At 34.7% G+C, this 16535-nt stretch overlaps 2 protein-coding genes across 3 annotated transcripts; both read right to left on the bottom strand.

Annotated features, from left to right (window-relative positions):
- Window positions 1-6294: 6294 nt before the first annotated feature.
- Sec61alpha (SEC61 translocon subunit alpha) lies at window positions 6295-9698 on the bottom strand. Its single transcript, XM_075293130.1, has 4 exons — window positions 9515-9698; window positions 9205-9272; window positions 7160-8251; window positions 6295-7093 (listed from the first exon to the last, which is right to left on the bottom strand). Exons 1-4 carry the CDS (start codon window positions 9519-9521, stop codon window positions 6830-6832), a joined length of 1431 nt encoding a protein of 476 aa, XP_075149245.1. The 5' UTR covers window positions 9522-9698; the 3' UTR covers window positions 6295-6829.
- A 2968-nt stretch (window positions 9699-12666) lies between these two features.
- On the bottom strand, window positions 12667-16202 carry mmy (UDP-N-acetylglucosamine pyrophosphorylase mmy). Of its 2 annotated transcripts, none has more exons than XM_075293128.1 (3): window positions 16066-16202; window positions 14832-15173; window positions 12667-14048 (listed from the first exon to the last, which is right to left on the bottom strand). In XM_075293128.1, the coding sequence occupies exons 2-3, from the start codon at window positions 15166-15168 to the stop codon at window positions 12937-12939; spliced, it is 1449 nt and encodes a 482-aa protein (XP_075149243.1). In that variant the 5' UTR covers window positions 15169-15173; window positions 16066-16202; the 3' UTR covers window positions 12667-12936. The 2 variants fall into 2 exon arrangements, with proteins under 2 accessions (XP_075149243.1, XP_075149244.1); XM_075293129.1 differs by lacking the exon at window positions 16066-16202 and adding an exon at window positions 15422-15533.
- Window positions 16203-16535: the final 333 nt, after the last annotated feature.

Raw genomic sequence — 16535 nt, 5'->3', positions numbered from 1 at the left:
CATTAATATTATATAGTTTTTACTTAACAATAGTTGATAGATATAAAAAAACATAACATGTTTAAAGGAATTCTAAAATCATGAAATATAAGCGGCTCCCAGCCATAATCAAGTTTTTTGTTTTATATCTTTTTTCTTCTTTATGTTTACTTCAATGATTCTATTTTTACCTCAATGATGTAATGACGTTTGTACACTGATGGCTATGGCTTTCAAGAAACTATAAGTGAAGCGTAAGATAAATAAGAGCAACAATTTAGTACATTTTTTCCTCCAATTCATTTTTAATCAGTATAGCTTAACGTAATCTTTTCCCAATCGATAGAAATACATTTTAGATTAAAAATAAATAAACGATGTAATTGTGGCGAAAGATGACTGTCCAGTGTTAATACATACTACTCCTATACCTCCAGGTTCTTCTATATATGTATGTATCACCCAGTTGTTATAAAATTGACCAAATTTGCTCTATGGTCTTACAAAAATGTTCATGTTATAAACTTGTTATTTTTTATATTGTTCAAACCGGGAAAATATATGCATTCTATTATTTCTATCCGCACTAACATTGCGATACTATTCTCATTTACAAAAGTTTACTGATTTTTTATGTTATCGTTTTGTATCCAAACGTATCTTCTCGGACCAAGAACTGCCCCAAGACTGAACAAGGCAGGGTCCAAATTAATTCCGTTTTAGATATAGATCTGATATATGACATCCCTGTAGGGCGTGCCCCTATTCCAATCAAGTCAAGAATCAAAAAATAAAATTGGGAGAATATCTTTATATACAAATGTATCATTTTCTGGCTCTTAAAAATTATTACAAATTTCAGGAAAATCTAACCCGATAATAGAAAATTGTAGGGGCTCAAAAATAAAATCAGAATCAATATGGACCAATGTCAACCGTAAAATATTTATTCTCAATGTGCTGATTAAGAATTCGCTCACTCAAAATTTTGAATTGTCAATAATGAATGTCTGAACCATTTAATCTTTTGCCAAATAAATTCCTTACTCATAAGAACAATGCTTAAACATTTATCGTAGAGGTTTGAAATTTTGCGTTTTATGAATTCGTAAACCAGAACATATAAATAAGCCCAGATTTTGAATAATCCCAAATCATAAGGTCGCATCTTCAAGATATTAAAATTGTATTGAAATTGGTGTCTATTAAAAAATAGATTTCAAAATGCAGCCATTTCATATAAAAAGTGAAACTTTTTCATTTGTAAAAAAAAAGAAAAATCGGGGGTATGTCCCATATCTATATATGGGATATACCCACAGATGGTCTGCATTGGTTCATGCAGTTCATATTTTTGAAGGATGCGTGGTTCACAGATGGACATTCCTAGATCACTTTATATGATCCTGATCAAAAATCTATACCATATAAACATCTGAAACATTTAATCTTTTGCCCAATTCATAAACCAGAACATATATAAGCCCAGATTTTGAATAATTCCAAATCATAAGGTCGCATCTTCAAGATATTAAAATTGTATTAAATCAAAGTCCCTCAATTCAGTACTTCATGGGTAAACAGTCACAGTACTACATCAGAAAATTTGTTTTCCATTGATGAATTAAAAAACCTAACACTTGAACTAATCTCCAAGTTGAGAAATTGTAAAACAAAGTTTGATCAATTTGAAGTGATCACTGGACTGGCCTTCAAATTTTTAAATTGACAAATCCAGTAAAAATTATTTCTTGGAATGCTAGAGGCATTCGAAACAAAATAGATGAATTATACAAATTTTTAGAATTAATGGAAATTGACATATGCCTTCTCTGTGAAACATGGCTAAATCCTAGCATCTCAATTAAAAATCCTAACTTTTTCTGTTACCGATACGATCGCCAGGATAGACGAGGTGGTGGCGTTTCAATTATCATTAGGAAAAAGATTAGACACAAATTCTTGGGTCCCAAAAACACTAAACATATTGAAAACATCGGTGTTCAAATTCCACTTGAAGGTAAAACTCTTGACATTTATGCGTGCTATTTTCCTGGGGGTAACAGCCGCAACGACTCATCTTTCAAACAGAACTTTATACTAGATCTCCACAAGTTGACATCATCTAAAAACTTTTTAATTGGAGGTGATTTAAACTGTAGCCATACCTATTGGGGTTGCCAAAGATGTAACACATGGGGAAATTTGCTCTTTGATAAACTGCAAACAAAATACTTCGATATTCTGTTCCCCGCTGAAAGTACTTATATACCATCCGATCCGAAAAGACAACCTTCGACGCTGGACTTCTACTTAACTGATTTACCTCAATTTATGACTTCTGCTAAGGTCCTAAATAATCTATCATCTGACCACCTGACAGTATATACGGAAATAAATTTATCTTCTGATACCTCCGAAAACGGATTTCTAAATTTTCAAAAAGCAAATTGGAAGCTCTTTAAGAAATACATAAACAGAAACGCTAAACTATCGTATGAAGATGTACTCAGTACAGCCCAAGTCGACGAAATGGTAAATGATTTTAACAATATCGTAAATAACTCGATATTAGCTAGTGTGCCGAAAATCCACGCCCACCCAATTAAAAATGAAATACCCAAAAATATCACCCAGTTGATAAAGCTCAGAAACTTTTTCAAAAGAAAATGGAAACGCTACCGCGATGTAGTCGATAGATCCCATATGAACTACTTGAACAATAGAATTACAGATGAACTTTCGCTCTTTCGAAACAGGAAATGGAACAACGTTCTCTCGTCCTTGGAGAAAGCTTCTCCCACCTTCTGGAAAATTTCAAAGATTGTGAAGAAAAAATCAAAAGCAATGCCGCCGCTAAAGCAAAATGGACTGATCTATTACAAACAGGACGATAAATGTGAAATTATTGCAAAAAGTTTTCTATCTAACCATCTCGCATCTTCCGAACTTAGCGACGACTTAACTGTTAGTAATGTTAACTCAACTGTGGCTCGACTCAATGAAAGTGATCTTAATCTACCAGAGTATGAAATCATCACTATAGCTAAGATATCGGAAATTATAAGAAATCTAAAGAGCAAAAAAGCACCAGGCTCAGATGGCATCACAAATAAATGTCTTAAAATGTTACCTCATAGTGGGTTATTATTACTTCACAGAATAATAAACTCATGCATTAAACTTTGTTATTTTCCGCATAAATGGAAGTGCTCGAAAACCATTGCTATTCATAAACCCAACAAACCACCTTTCGACCCTAAATCTTACAGGCCAATCAGCTTACTCTCATCGGTGAGCAAAGTTTTAGAGAAAGTTATGCATAATATATTATCGGATTTTATCGAAGAACAAAACATTCTTCCAAAGCAGCAATTTGGGTTTAGGAAGGAGCACAACACTTGCCACCCTCTCATGAAGATAAAAAGGATTGTCCACCAAAATTTCAATAACTCTCTATCCACCGGTATGGTACTTCTTGACATTAAAGCGGCCTTCGACAGCGTCTGGCACAACGGCCTAATCTTTAAAATGATGAAATTTGGGTTTCCTACTTATATTGTCAAACTAACTCAAAGTTTTTTAAACGGCAGATCTTTTAGGGTTTGCCTTGGCGAAACAAAATCTGAGGAATATAATATCCCAAGTGGTTGCCCGCAAGGCTCCTGCTTATCACCATTGCTTTACAATATATTTACTGCCGATATACCTATCATAAAAAATTGTATGATATCTGTGTTTGCAGATGACACAGCCATTTTAAGCTCTAATTTGTACTCCTCTATTATTACCAAAAACCTGGAAGATGGTCTGAATAAATTATACCAGTACTTTAACAAATGGAACATCTCTGTAAATCCTGACAAAACGCAAGCAATATACTTCTCGCGAAAACGGAAATCATGTTTTCTGCCACAAGCCCCATTAAGGTTTTTAAACCACAATATAGCATGGGAAGTAAACGTTAAATATCTAGGAGTCGTTCTAGATAAAAAACTTAATTTTTGTGACCACATCCCTGCTGTAGTTCATAAAATAAACAAGACTATAAGGACAATGTATCCATTTATTGCCAGAAACTCGGAATTAAATAGAGAAAATAAGAAACTGTTAATTAAATCAATATTCTTGCCGATAATTTACTATTGTGCTCCTCTCTGGGCATCTTCGGCCAGACGCCACATCCATAAACTTCAAGTAGTCCAGAACAAACTGCTAAAAATGATTTTTAACCTATCATGGCATTTCTCTACACAAAGATTACATTCCCTTTCAGGGTTTCCACTTGTATCAGATAAACTTGAAGAAATCTACTCAAATTTTAATGTAAGATGTAAAGCATCTATATATAAACATATTAATGAAATTGCGTCAACTTAAATTAGCCCTAAGCCTCCTAATCTAGTCAAACATTTATAAAGGTTTTGTTATACTTTTTCCTTTAACTATTTATTAATGTGATTAAACACACGTCGTAAATGTTGAAATACTACATAGCATAATTAAGAAGAAAAGGAAATTATTTTTCTTAAACTCTTTAGAAATAAGTATAAATGTAAAGAAAAAGCAGAAACGGAATGCTATGAAATAAATGAAATGAAAATGAAAAAAAAAAAAAAAAAAAAAAAAAAAAAATTGTATTAAAATTGGTGCCTTTATTAGAGGGTAGATTAGTGCAGTTCATATTTTTGAAGGATTCGTGGTTCACAGATGGACATACCTAGATCACTTTATATGATCCTGATCAAAAATCTATATGAACGATGGATTCAAAACAGGAATTTTGCGAAAGATAGAGCAATTTGCTAAGAAAAATAAGATATATGTCCATGTTGCCAAATCCATTTCCAGGTGAATGTGTCCTACAATCCACTTTACCGGAATTTTCGTGAAATCAATTCACTTGCAAAAGTCTTGGTGAAAGTTGAATTATGTCCAAGATGGGTGTATTTCCGGTTAAAAAAAGTACTCGCGTAAAAAATTTGAAATGTTTTATATTTAATACATGAGTTCTATTAAATCTGCGTAATTTTTAATTAAAAAAAAAAACAACAAATTATAATAAGTCTATTGATTCCACTTATTTTGATTTCCGCCTTAGTGAATTTTTGGGTGATTTGTGCAACACAGCTGGTTACAGAAAAGTTAAAAAAAGAACGTGGAATTAGGAACACCAAATTTTCACGTTCGTGGATTTGACGTGAATAGTGGAAGTGGAATTGAAGTTGATATCGGAACATGGGTGATAATATCCGGCAAGCATCGGAAGACATAACCCCTCTGGTTTAAATGAATATTAGCCTAGTGTTGGAGAACATCTATATAGACAATATTATTCTAAACTTAGGATACATACCTAAAACCATTACCTATGCAAAATGTAACCAAGAAGCTTTCGTTACTATTGTTAGTACAAGGAATCGATGCATGATCGTTTAAATTTAGATATAACTGCAGTAATTATCCGACTGCGAAACATATATCAAAAATCCTCTTCAACATTGTTAGGGGTTTAATATGGTATACTCTAGTTCACAAGCTTTAGCACTTTATTAGTTTGTTTTGAACTTAGCAATAAAGTTTTCTCAATTTTTCGTTTGATTTCAAAATTAAAAGCAACAATTATTAATGATTTGTTGTCTTGAATTGGAATCTTCCCATTTCCAAAAACTAAAACACATTGATATAAATGTTTTTCTCTTTTTTATTTAATTTTATTGGTTTATTACTAGAATTTGTAAGTTCCTTCTTTATGAATTATTATTTTTTTTCTTATTACTCGCATTAACTTAATAATTTCACAATCATTTTATATGTGTAAATAAACTAAACTCTTTGTCCTTAATAGTATTTCTAAAACGCGTGTATTCTGTGTCCTGATTAGAAAACATAAGCAAGCAAACAAATCAGAAACAGTCCTAAAAATTAGAAACATATTGCATTTTTAGAAATATTATTAAATACAATGATAAAGTCGGTAAGTCTCATTTGTTGTATTCATTACTCGTTTATAATAAAAAAAAATTAAAACACATTAAACTAATAAGTGTAAATGGGAACCCCCAAAATATATAAGAAACAATATTTTTTGTGTTAATGGAAAGGATGATGTTCTTATATTCAATTGTATAAAAATTATTACTAAAAAGGTGGAATTTGTCTCTCTTTGAATTTGTTTCTCGTACAAGGAAGTTTTCATAAGGCATAGGGTAAGGATCCCAAATAATGCTGCCTTTGTATATTCGAACACATGGACATTTGTTCTGTTCTATATCCCACACCGTATTGGCTACCAAAAGATAAAACGAATACAAGTTTTGTTTTCCACTGTACAAAAATGTATCAACAGTTCTGTTTGGGTTTTATTTGTTTAAATGTAAACTTAACAGTACAAAAACAAATGTAAATTCAATGCTATATTTTTTATGTAAAGATGGAGACAATTGAATCGATTTTGATGAAATGACATCTCAAATAAATTAGTGGAATATACAAAGGAAACATTTTCATTCAGAGTTGCGAAAATAAAAAAAAAACGCAACTCTCCAGCATAGGGTTTGCATTTCTAATATATATAAATCACATCGATGACATTAAGTTACGATGAAATGCAGAGGGTTAGTTTGGTGATAAGAAACATACTCGTTATTACAATCTCTAAGAAAATTTAGAAATACTAAACAAACACTTCCCTCTTTTGGTCACCTCTCTACACCTTTCGATTGTTAAATTAATTATTACAGAGAAATGTTTATAAAAATCCGAAGCGTAAAATGTTTCGAATTGTTCTTATGAATCTAAACATACAAACATATACACACACTTTGCTTCAAGCTGTATATGGATATGCTTAGAACAGCAGCGTTCCCATACCGCCCATTTCCGATTGTTCCTTGACGAAGATTTCGAAGTATTGATAGATAATTGTGACGGCCAACAGAATACCGGTGCCGGAGCCGATGGCACCTAAGAAATCAGCCAAAACCGACAGAGCACCAATGCAGAGTCCTCCGAAGGCAGCTGCAGTGGGAATATAACGATTTAATTCATGGATCATAGAATTTTCACGATGGCCACGCATAACCATGTGTTGTTCCTTCAATTGTTTAGCAACCTGCAAAAGAAGAGTCGACGTTAATACATCTCGCTTACGTTATTTAGGTTGGGTGGACAAACTTACATCCTTGGCAGAGCTTCCAGATACATCAATCCATGTCTTGGAGAAGAAGGCGCAGGATCCCAACATAAATACAATGTAGAGGATTGCGTGAATAGGATCCGTTAAGATATGGCCAACACTTTCAGGTGGCGATAGATAGTAACAGAGACCACCAATGGGATATGAACGAGCTGGGCCGCCGCCGCCAACATCAGCCCAAACACCGAGTAAGTTGATGAAGAAGTTTCCTTGGAATTTAACAGCCAACATCTGTGAGATAACATACAAATTCGACACTAGAGCCGATTGGAGGATAATAGGAATGTTGGAGGTATAGAAAAGCTTAATGGGATAACTGCTGTATTGTCCACGATAACGGGCAGATTTGATGGGCAAATCAACACGGAAGCCTTGGAAGTAAATGACAACAGCGAAAACAAGAACGGTGGCCAACAAGTTCATCAAATTGGGCAGGTTCTGGCGATAGAAAGCTTCACGAAGAGCGCGAACTTTGTCATTGCGGGTGGCCATCAAGTGGAATAGAGCAATTACAGCACCTTCAAATTCTGTTCCACGGCCAGTTGTAACTGTGGTTGGTGAGAAGGCCTTCCACACAATTGTTTCGCAAATATTCGTGGCAATGAAAAGGGAAATACCGGAGCCCAAGCCGTAGCCTTTCTGCAACAATTCATCCAAAAGCAAAACAATCAAACCAGCAGCGAACAACTGGATGATGATCAATAAACACACACCAGCTCCAATCTCAGATGGATCACCGTACATGCCAGTCATAACATAAACGATGGCTTGACCAATGGTAATAACCATACCGAAAAGCTTTTGAGCACCATTAAACAAAGCGCGATCCTTGGGTGTATCGCCAACTTCAATGATTTTGGCACCGGCCAACAATTGCATGATCAAACCAGATGTGACAATGGGAGAGATACCCAATTCCATAAGGGTACCACGATTGGAGGCCAATATAACACGAATCCAGTAGAAGGGATCAGCAGAGTCGGAACTCATAATACCGAAGAGAGGGATTTGACAGCATACCAAAAAGATGAAGAGCGTTATGGCAGTCCATAACACTTTCTCTCTGAATTGGATCTGGAAATTAAAAATTAGGAATATAATAGGCAATGAAATGGTAGATTGTAATATAGCATTAAATATTTGTTTGTATAGTAGGAAAAGTGATACACAGCATAGAAGAGGTATTGCTCTTCTCTAGACATATTTATATACATACATAGATTTACCAATGTCTCGTTACGTCCCAAATGGAGTAAGAGTTAATACTGAGCTAATCATTGAAAACATGTGAATCGCTAAAAGCACAATTATATCCATTTTGAATGGAGCTATATGAAATAAAAATAAATAATAATTCCAACTCTAAACCATCTTTCATATGAATTAGATTTTGTCTTATTAGAAACGTATGTGTGACCCGCTTGCTTGCCACTTGCTACGTAAGCAACAATGCAAGCAGTGACAACGGCAAACAACAACAATATAGAGAGAAACAACATAAATAAAGCAGCCAGCTTCGCATGTATCGTATCGAATCGAACCGAACATACATTCGGCATGTAGTGTCCACGTCGTATACGTCAACCACAAAACGTCAAATGAAATGGAAGGAAATGTCAAATAAAAAAAAAGAGAAGAGAGCGAAAATCTATTTGTGAATATATCGTATATAGATTATTGAATTAATGAAATAAGCCGACAAGTGCCAATTGAAAGTTTTTTTTTTGGTATTTAAAACAAACCGATATCAACAATTTCCAAGTACGACATCATAATGATTTTTGATGAAAATATTTAATACAAGCACTTGTCTGCGTGGCTGGTTCTCTTCATTGAAATGTGCGACAAAAAGAAAGTTGCTAAAGTCAATGGGCCGGGAACACACGATGAAAGGGAATCAATCTAATAATTAGGCGGCCTTTACAAATAGCCTTTTCGCTGGTATATCACAACTCCTTAAGCTTTCCATTAATGAAACTTGCTTTATTTTCTATTTATTTGTATATTTTTACCACTTGTTCACTTACCTTGCGTTCGGGTTTAGCTATTTCTGGCAGTATACTGCAGAAAGGTTTTATTACTTCGAGGAATTTAACTATGGAGGATAAAGAATTTTTTGAATTAGATTACAACGTAAAACTAATAGTTATAATTATATTTCATTGGATAGGGAAATGTTCGCAGTTTTAGGATCAACATAGTCAAAGGCAACATTGAGCCTGTATACGTAAGCAAAATTAAATGAGAACACTCCCCACTAATGTCATCCACTTTAATTTCAATAGACTTGCTAAATCAATCCAATTATTTTCTCACAATTTTTCACTGTTTACTTACTTCCCATGGTTAGGTTTTTATTTTGTTTGGTATTGAACTATTCTCGGTAAAAATTTATTTAATTTTTCTTTATGCACTAGACGAGATTTGTAGAAAGTGAAATGTTTCCCCCAAAAGATCTCTCGTCAATGGGACCGTATAACAACTTGAGACAACTGAACACGTCGGACACGTCAAATCGCCGAAATGCTTTAAGCGAAATGTCAAAATGACAGAAGACAACGAAGAAATATACAAATGTCAAGAAGAACACGATGAAATATTACTGTCTCGTTTACGCACACGTCATGTACAGCGTTGCCACTAGGCGATGTGGCGAAAATGTTAAATGGGTGTTTTTATGTTATATTCTAAATACCGACGGACGACGTCTCTTACTGGCGAAATTTCTAGACAATTGTTTGCGCGGTATGAATTTGATTCAGAGTACATTTGTTTTATTAACTCCAACATAAATAGGTAAGTTTATCCAATTAACATAAACAATCAAACCAAATTATTCCGAATAGAGGAATTGAAAATACTACCACTGAATATGCCGCCACTGCTGAAAATGCCTGTGTTGCATTTTGTCCCTCTGTGCTAAACCTGTGCTTCGCAGAAAAAATAACTTTGTAGTGTAGGAAGATATCTAACATCTCTCGATCGTTATAAACCAGTTTATAGGGTTATTCCCAATTCAAACACAATTTGGAATTGGGTTAAGAGATGCTTTCGGCCATTTTCATGTAGCTCCGTTATGCTTTAACTACCGGTTAACAGAAAGTAAATTGTAAATGTCTTCCCTCCGGTTAATTTTAACTGAAATTCAGCAGATAAGTTGACAGATTGGTTTAAAAGTTCGTTAGCAAACGTAGCACTAACGGAGCTACATGAAACTGGCCGTTAGTAAGTTAGCTAACCAAACACCAAAACATTTTTCAGTGGTAGTTATATCCTCCATAGAAATGTACCTTTTAAGCTAAGCTTTGATTCCGAGTCTGAAAAATATTTATTATTGTCTTATTATTGATTTTGTCCTAGAAATGCCCGGCAGAATCAGGTGCCCAAGCTACATAACACATCAATTCACACCCGAAAATCAAAAATTCCCAAGTTAGCTTTTCTGTACTATTTTCCTTTAAAGGCTAGACATTTTCCTAAACTTAGTGTGTAAATATAACCATAGCGATAGGCGGTAGGCGAACACTTATTTACGTGTATTTCTTATGGGAAGCCCAAAATCCGCGACGGAATACCGTGACGGCTAGCGGCGTGTCGCTAAATTAAAACTTATTCTAACTCCTTGGCGAAAACTGGTATAGTGTTGCCATCGCTTATCAATTTTTTTAACTCACCACTAGGAATTGCTGTTGCCTGGACACGTGTAGATTATTTTTTCTTGAAATAACTCAACAAATAACAAGCCATTGTATGTTTTTATTCAACTTCATTGTTTAATATTGTCAAAGCATGCTGTATTGACAACAAAAACGCTAGGAAACGTGAAAAAGGGAATTATTCGCCGTCAAGCTTATTCTATTTACCGTTGCGGCAAAAATGTTTCGCCTACCGCCTATCGCTATGGTTATATTTACACACTTATGCTAGAGTATCTGGAACTTTTGAGAGAATCGGGTAATAGCAAAGTTTGCTATTTTATTTTATCTGCTTTTTCATCAAATTTTTTTATTTCTGCGATTACTTACAAGATTCGCCACCTACTCGGCTTAAAATACTTTAGTAAAAGTTTTCTGATTGGCCCAATTTTTGGCCAGCGTATAGACTTTTCGATTCTAAACACAAAATGTTTCTCTAAAGTTTCCATTATCAACTATATTGTATTTCGTCTTAAATGTAATATATTTAGAATACATAAAAAAAAAACGTCATAAGCATGAACCCCTCCGGGTCCTGGGTTCGCGTTAGCCCACCGTGGACTCTGTCTCAGACCCCGGCCACCTATTTGCCAATTTTCAAGGGTCATCTCGAACACTACACTCTTCCGACAAAATGTTTACTTAATATTTTCTCTTTAAAATGTACTATTTTTACCAGAATTAACAAAACAAACCCTGAAAATACCGATTTTAAGGGGTCGATATCTCGAAAAGTAGGCAGTTCTTACATTTTCTCATTAAAGTGCCTTCTCTAACCCCCAACCTTTTTTTTAACTTTGATAAAGTAAATTTGTTCCACTATCTATAAAGACAAAATCCAAATAACAAAATTCATATATAAAGGGTGATTCTTTTGAGGTTAGGATTTTCATGCGTTAGTATTTGACAGATCACGTGGGATTTCAGACATGGTGTCAAAGAGAAAGATGCTCAGTATGCTTTGACATTTCATCATGAATAGACTTACGATCTGCCACAACGTCGAATTTTCAGTGAATGGGCCCTAGAAAAGTTGGCAGAAAATCCGCTTTTTTATCGACAAATTTTGTTCAGCGATGAGGCTCATTTCTGGTTGAATGGCTACGTAAATAAGCAAAATTGCCGCATTTGGAGTGAAGAGCAACCAGAAGCCGTTCAAGAACTGCCCATGCATCCCGAAAAATGCACTGTTTGGTGTGGTTTGTACGCTGGTGGAATCATTGGACCGTATTTTTTCAAAGATGCTGTTGGACGCAACGTTACGGTGAATGGCGATCGCTATCGTTCGATGCTAACAAACTTTTTGTTGCCAAAAATGGAAGAACTGAACTTGGTTGACATGTGGTTTCAACAAGATGGCGCTACATGCCACACAGCTCGCGATTCTATGGCCATTTTGAGGGAAAACTTCGGAGAACAATTCATCTCAAGAAATGGACCGGTAAGTTGGCCACCAAGATCATGCGATTTGACGCCTTTAGACTATTTTTTGTGGGGCTACGTCAAGTCTAAAGTCTACAGAAATAAGCCAGCAACTATTCCAGCTTTGGAAGACAACATTTCCGAAGAAATTCGGGCTATTCCGGCCGAAATGCTCGAAAAAGTTGCCCAAAATTGGACTTTCCGAATGGACCACCTAAGACGCAGCCGCGGTCAACATTTAAATGAAATTATCTTCAAAAAGTAAATGTCATGGACCAATCTAACGTTTCAAATAAAGAACCGATGAGATTTTGCAAATTTTATGCGTTTTTTTTTAAAAAAAAGTTATCAAGCTCTTAACAAATCACCCTTTAGTAGGATTACAAATTTTATTTATAATTTATAAAGAGTGATAATGTACAAATATATGCAAATATGTAATTATGATATATATTTATGGACATATTTGTCCCTTATAATTTACAGTAATTGTGGCCTAACGAACATAAAAAATAAACAAAGTCAAAAATTGCACAAGTTTTATTATATAACATTTAAAATATAAGTATTCATGGAATTGTAAGTAACTGGGATGGTTGATTTCATTTCATTAAGATGGGTAATAAACGTTCCCACTTTGCTTTATAGATGCGCTGTATTGTCACGCTCACTACTTAAATATAGCGGTGTTGTAAATGACTTTCCCTCGACCAAAGATGATAAATTCTCGCCAGCGTAGCTAACAAATGGTGATATTTCACACTCTTCTCCGTGTACTATTCCTCCTGCGGCTTCAATAAATTTCTTATGCAGACGATACAAGTCACTGCGGGCGGTCGATGGACAATCTTTGCCTGCTGAATCAGCATTTTTCAAGGCACTGAATTCCTCATCACGAGGGACTTCCATTGCCACAAATTTCTGTGCAAATTCAAATACATCAAAAACAAATTTTTCGATTTTAATACCATTAGGATTCTCAGGTGTAATCCTTTTTCCGGAATTATCAACAAAAGGAATTTTCTTTTTGGCTACATGTAATTTCAGTTCTTGTTCGAAAGTCGAACCAACTTTCTGCAAAAAGGCAGTGGAGAAGAAATGGTTGCATATATTTCCAGCATTAAATGTCAATCGACCGTCTGCATTACGCATTTCAGCAGTTTTAGACGAGATTTCACTGTACTCCACAACTTGATATTTTCCGTCAACAATTGCCACCACACCCACAGCTTCTGTCGGGGATGACTTTTCTACAACCTTTGCTGCACATTCAGCATTTTCCAGAGCACAATAGCCAATGAATACGGGATCGGCAACCTTAATCAAAATATTGTCTACACTGTGAGCGTGCAAGTACAGAATTCCTCTTTTGGTTAAGTCATCCAAAATGCCCTGGTTTTTCATGGCTCGATAAATGCCACCATTACCATCGGGAGCTCTGGCAATTCGATGTTTTTGGTCAAGCATTATTTTGCCATCATATTCAAAGCAGGGTAACGACCCCTGTTTGAATAAAATCACATTTTCCTTTTTCATTCCAAAATAGTTGTTCGATTCCAGATACTCAAAAGTAGGCTGAATGGTATGCTCCGACGTCATTATATACCATGTAATGGTACCTTTTTTCCCGGTTGTTTCATAAGCCAATTCTTCTAGCTTTATAATACGCTCAGCTTGGATGCGGAAAAGTGTTTTTCCCGATTGTAAACCAACATCGTACATGCCTTTGGGGTAGGCAAAACCTAATCGGGTTCCTACAATGATAAGAAACATGTTTTTATTTTGAGGAGCACAGTTATAAAAAAAGTTGTTTCAGTTTCATTTTCATTTGACCTTTAAAACTTGTTTTGGTTGTTGCCGATGGTACAGAGCAGCAGCCCAGTTAAAAAGCACACACACACGGCACACTGGTGTTATTCATCTCCATTAATAGCAAAGTTGTTTTAAAATTTCTATATCTTTGATTGATATTAAATTCTTGAATATTTTGATACCAATATCATCGCGGAACATGACACCTAAAAGCTGATCAATATCACACAAATGAATTTTGTCTTACTTTTTGAAACTGAGCAGTAGTACATAGAGAGCAATTTGGTAATTGCCAGTGAAAGCAAAGAAATAGAGGACAGAATATGGAATTTGTTTGTGTTTCTGTATATTACAACAATACAAAAAATCTATATTTACTGCAAGCATAAGTAAATTGAATTCCCTACTTGAGGGCAATGCATTTTTCTGGACCATAAATTCTGTACTCTACATGAAGGTTCAAGGCTTTTAGAAAGGAATTTATCTCTAGATTGTCAGTGTATGCAAGTACCATAGTTCTTTGTGTAATGCCATACAAAACAAGATTGGTATTTATTGAGGCGTGACTTGAAAGTAAATTTAAATACAAAGCTCAAATTATATACATTTGATTGTACGATTATACTGGTTTCTTGTTTAGGAGATTGCAACAGCCCAGGCAAGAAGTATTCATGTTACCGTTAGAGGTGATTATACTTAGAATCGATGTAAATGTATTTCCTTACCTTGTCCACCTGCCATAAGTAGTACAGCTACATGACCCAAAGAAATTTGCTTTAATCCTTCTTCTCGGTAGCTGCTCAGAATATGTTCAGGAGCCCTGGATATACTTAACAATTTGTCTTCCGGCAAAGGTTGTAGACGGTCATCTAGTTTAAGACCATTTTGCGATAATGATGTTGTGGCACGGTCGAAGTACAGTTTCAATTCATTAAGATCTAATTCAGATATATCACGCTCTAGTTCTTCCCTTTCATTCTCATTTAATTCATCCCAGAATTTAAGCAAGTGTTCCTGCCCAACTTGCTGCAAACGTTTGTGCAATTCAACGTAGTCAATCATGATGGCTATATGTGAAAATAAAATATGATTTTTTTATGTAAAGCACTGTTAGCAAAGAAGACAAAAAGTTAAAACAACCATTCGCTTTGGCGAGCGAGTAGTAACTGATTCATTGACAAAGTTTGCTTTTAGGTTTTGTGTTGTGGCTCTTTTTCTTTACGGGAGCGACTACGCCACTTAGTACACATCGAAGCCTACACAATGGATTTGTCTTGAATTTCTTGACTTTCTGCAAGGTAATAAAGTTTCATACCACTGAGTGTTTCACCAAGCACTAAGTATGCACGACAAAGGCACACCGGTAATTTCTACCAGTCATATCATTATGAAAGAATGAAAATCAATACAAGCTATGCCATATAGATTCACACTTGACCAGACATTTCATATTATTGATGTAGTGACCACGATTGCAATCCCTCTTCATGCGTCTGTGCCACATGGCATTTTTATCTTAAGTTTGCTGTTCTAAATTTATATTATTTTTTTTTGTATTCTTATCGTAAACTATTGTTTACATACAAAAACATATAGCCGTAATAACAATTAACCCTTCGATGAGCTAGTTAAGATCATGCCAAACGCCCATTAACTCCGCTCGAGGAACAAATCTATCGAATAATTTGTTCTAATACACATTAGAAAATTGGTCCTGGTCTAAAATGCTTTAACCATTTTTAATATATGTGAAGGATGTGGCACAACCATGTTAAGGAGATTACACAATAATAAAATTTAATTATGATATATAAAACACTTTACTAGAATTGTATCTAAGAGGTCACAAAACACGAACTAAGGGTTAATTTATTATTTAAAAAAATCCATTTAACGACAACGCATTCTTTTGTGTATTGTATGAAAATATTTACAAGTCAGAGATATTTTAAAATTTACCATTTCAGACAGCCGTTCTAGTTATTTAATGCAAATTTACCGTGATTTGTTTCCTGCGAAAACAAGAGTAAATATTTCATTGAAACCGAAATAAAATGCGTTCCATCATAAAGTCATGTGTCAAAGTAAAATGTTGTGCTCACAACCGAGAACTTTGAAGACTGTGTGTCCATTGAAAATTTATTGGTCATTGCACACTTTAAGATTTGTTGTACATATATAATACCGCTGATTATCAGAGAATGAAGGCGCCCAGTCGCGCCGCTGCCGAACAGTTTTTGCCGATTCATCTCGACTCAAAATTAATAATTGTTGTATTTTTTGTCCAAATGTTTAACTTTCCACCCAAAATCCATCAATATCAAGTTTCTATAATATAAGCAAAAATATAGCTCAGAAAATTTGAATGAAATTGTAAGATTGGTTGTACAACTAATTTCATTACTATTCGGATAACTCCAAATTGATTA

The sequence above is a fragment of the Haematobia irritans genome, chromosome 2, assembly GCF_050003625.1.
Source record: "Haematobia irritans isolate KBUSLIRL chromosome 2, ASM5000362v1, whole genome shotgun sequence".
Lineage (NCBI taxonomy): Eukaryota > Metazoa > Arthropoda > Insecta > Diptera > Muscidae > Haematobia > Haematobia irritans.
Note: the sequence above shows the minus strand (reverse complement) of the source record. Positions and strands in the feature narration are given on the sequence as shown.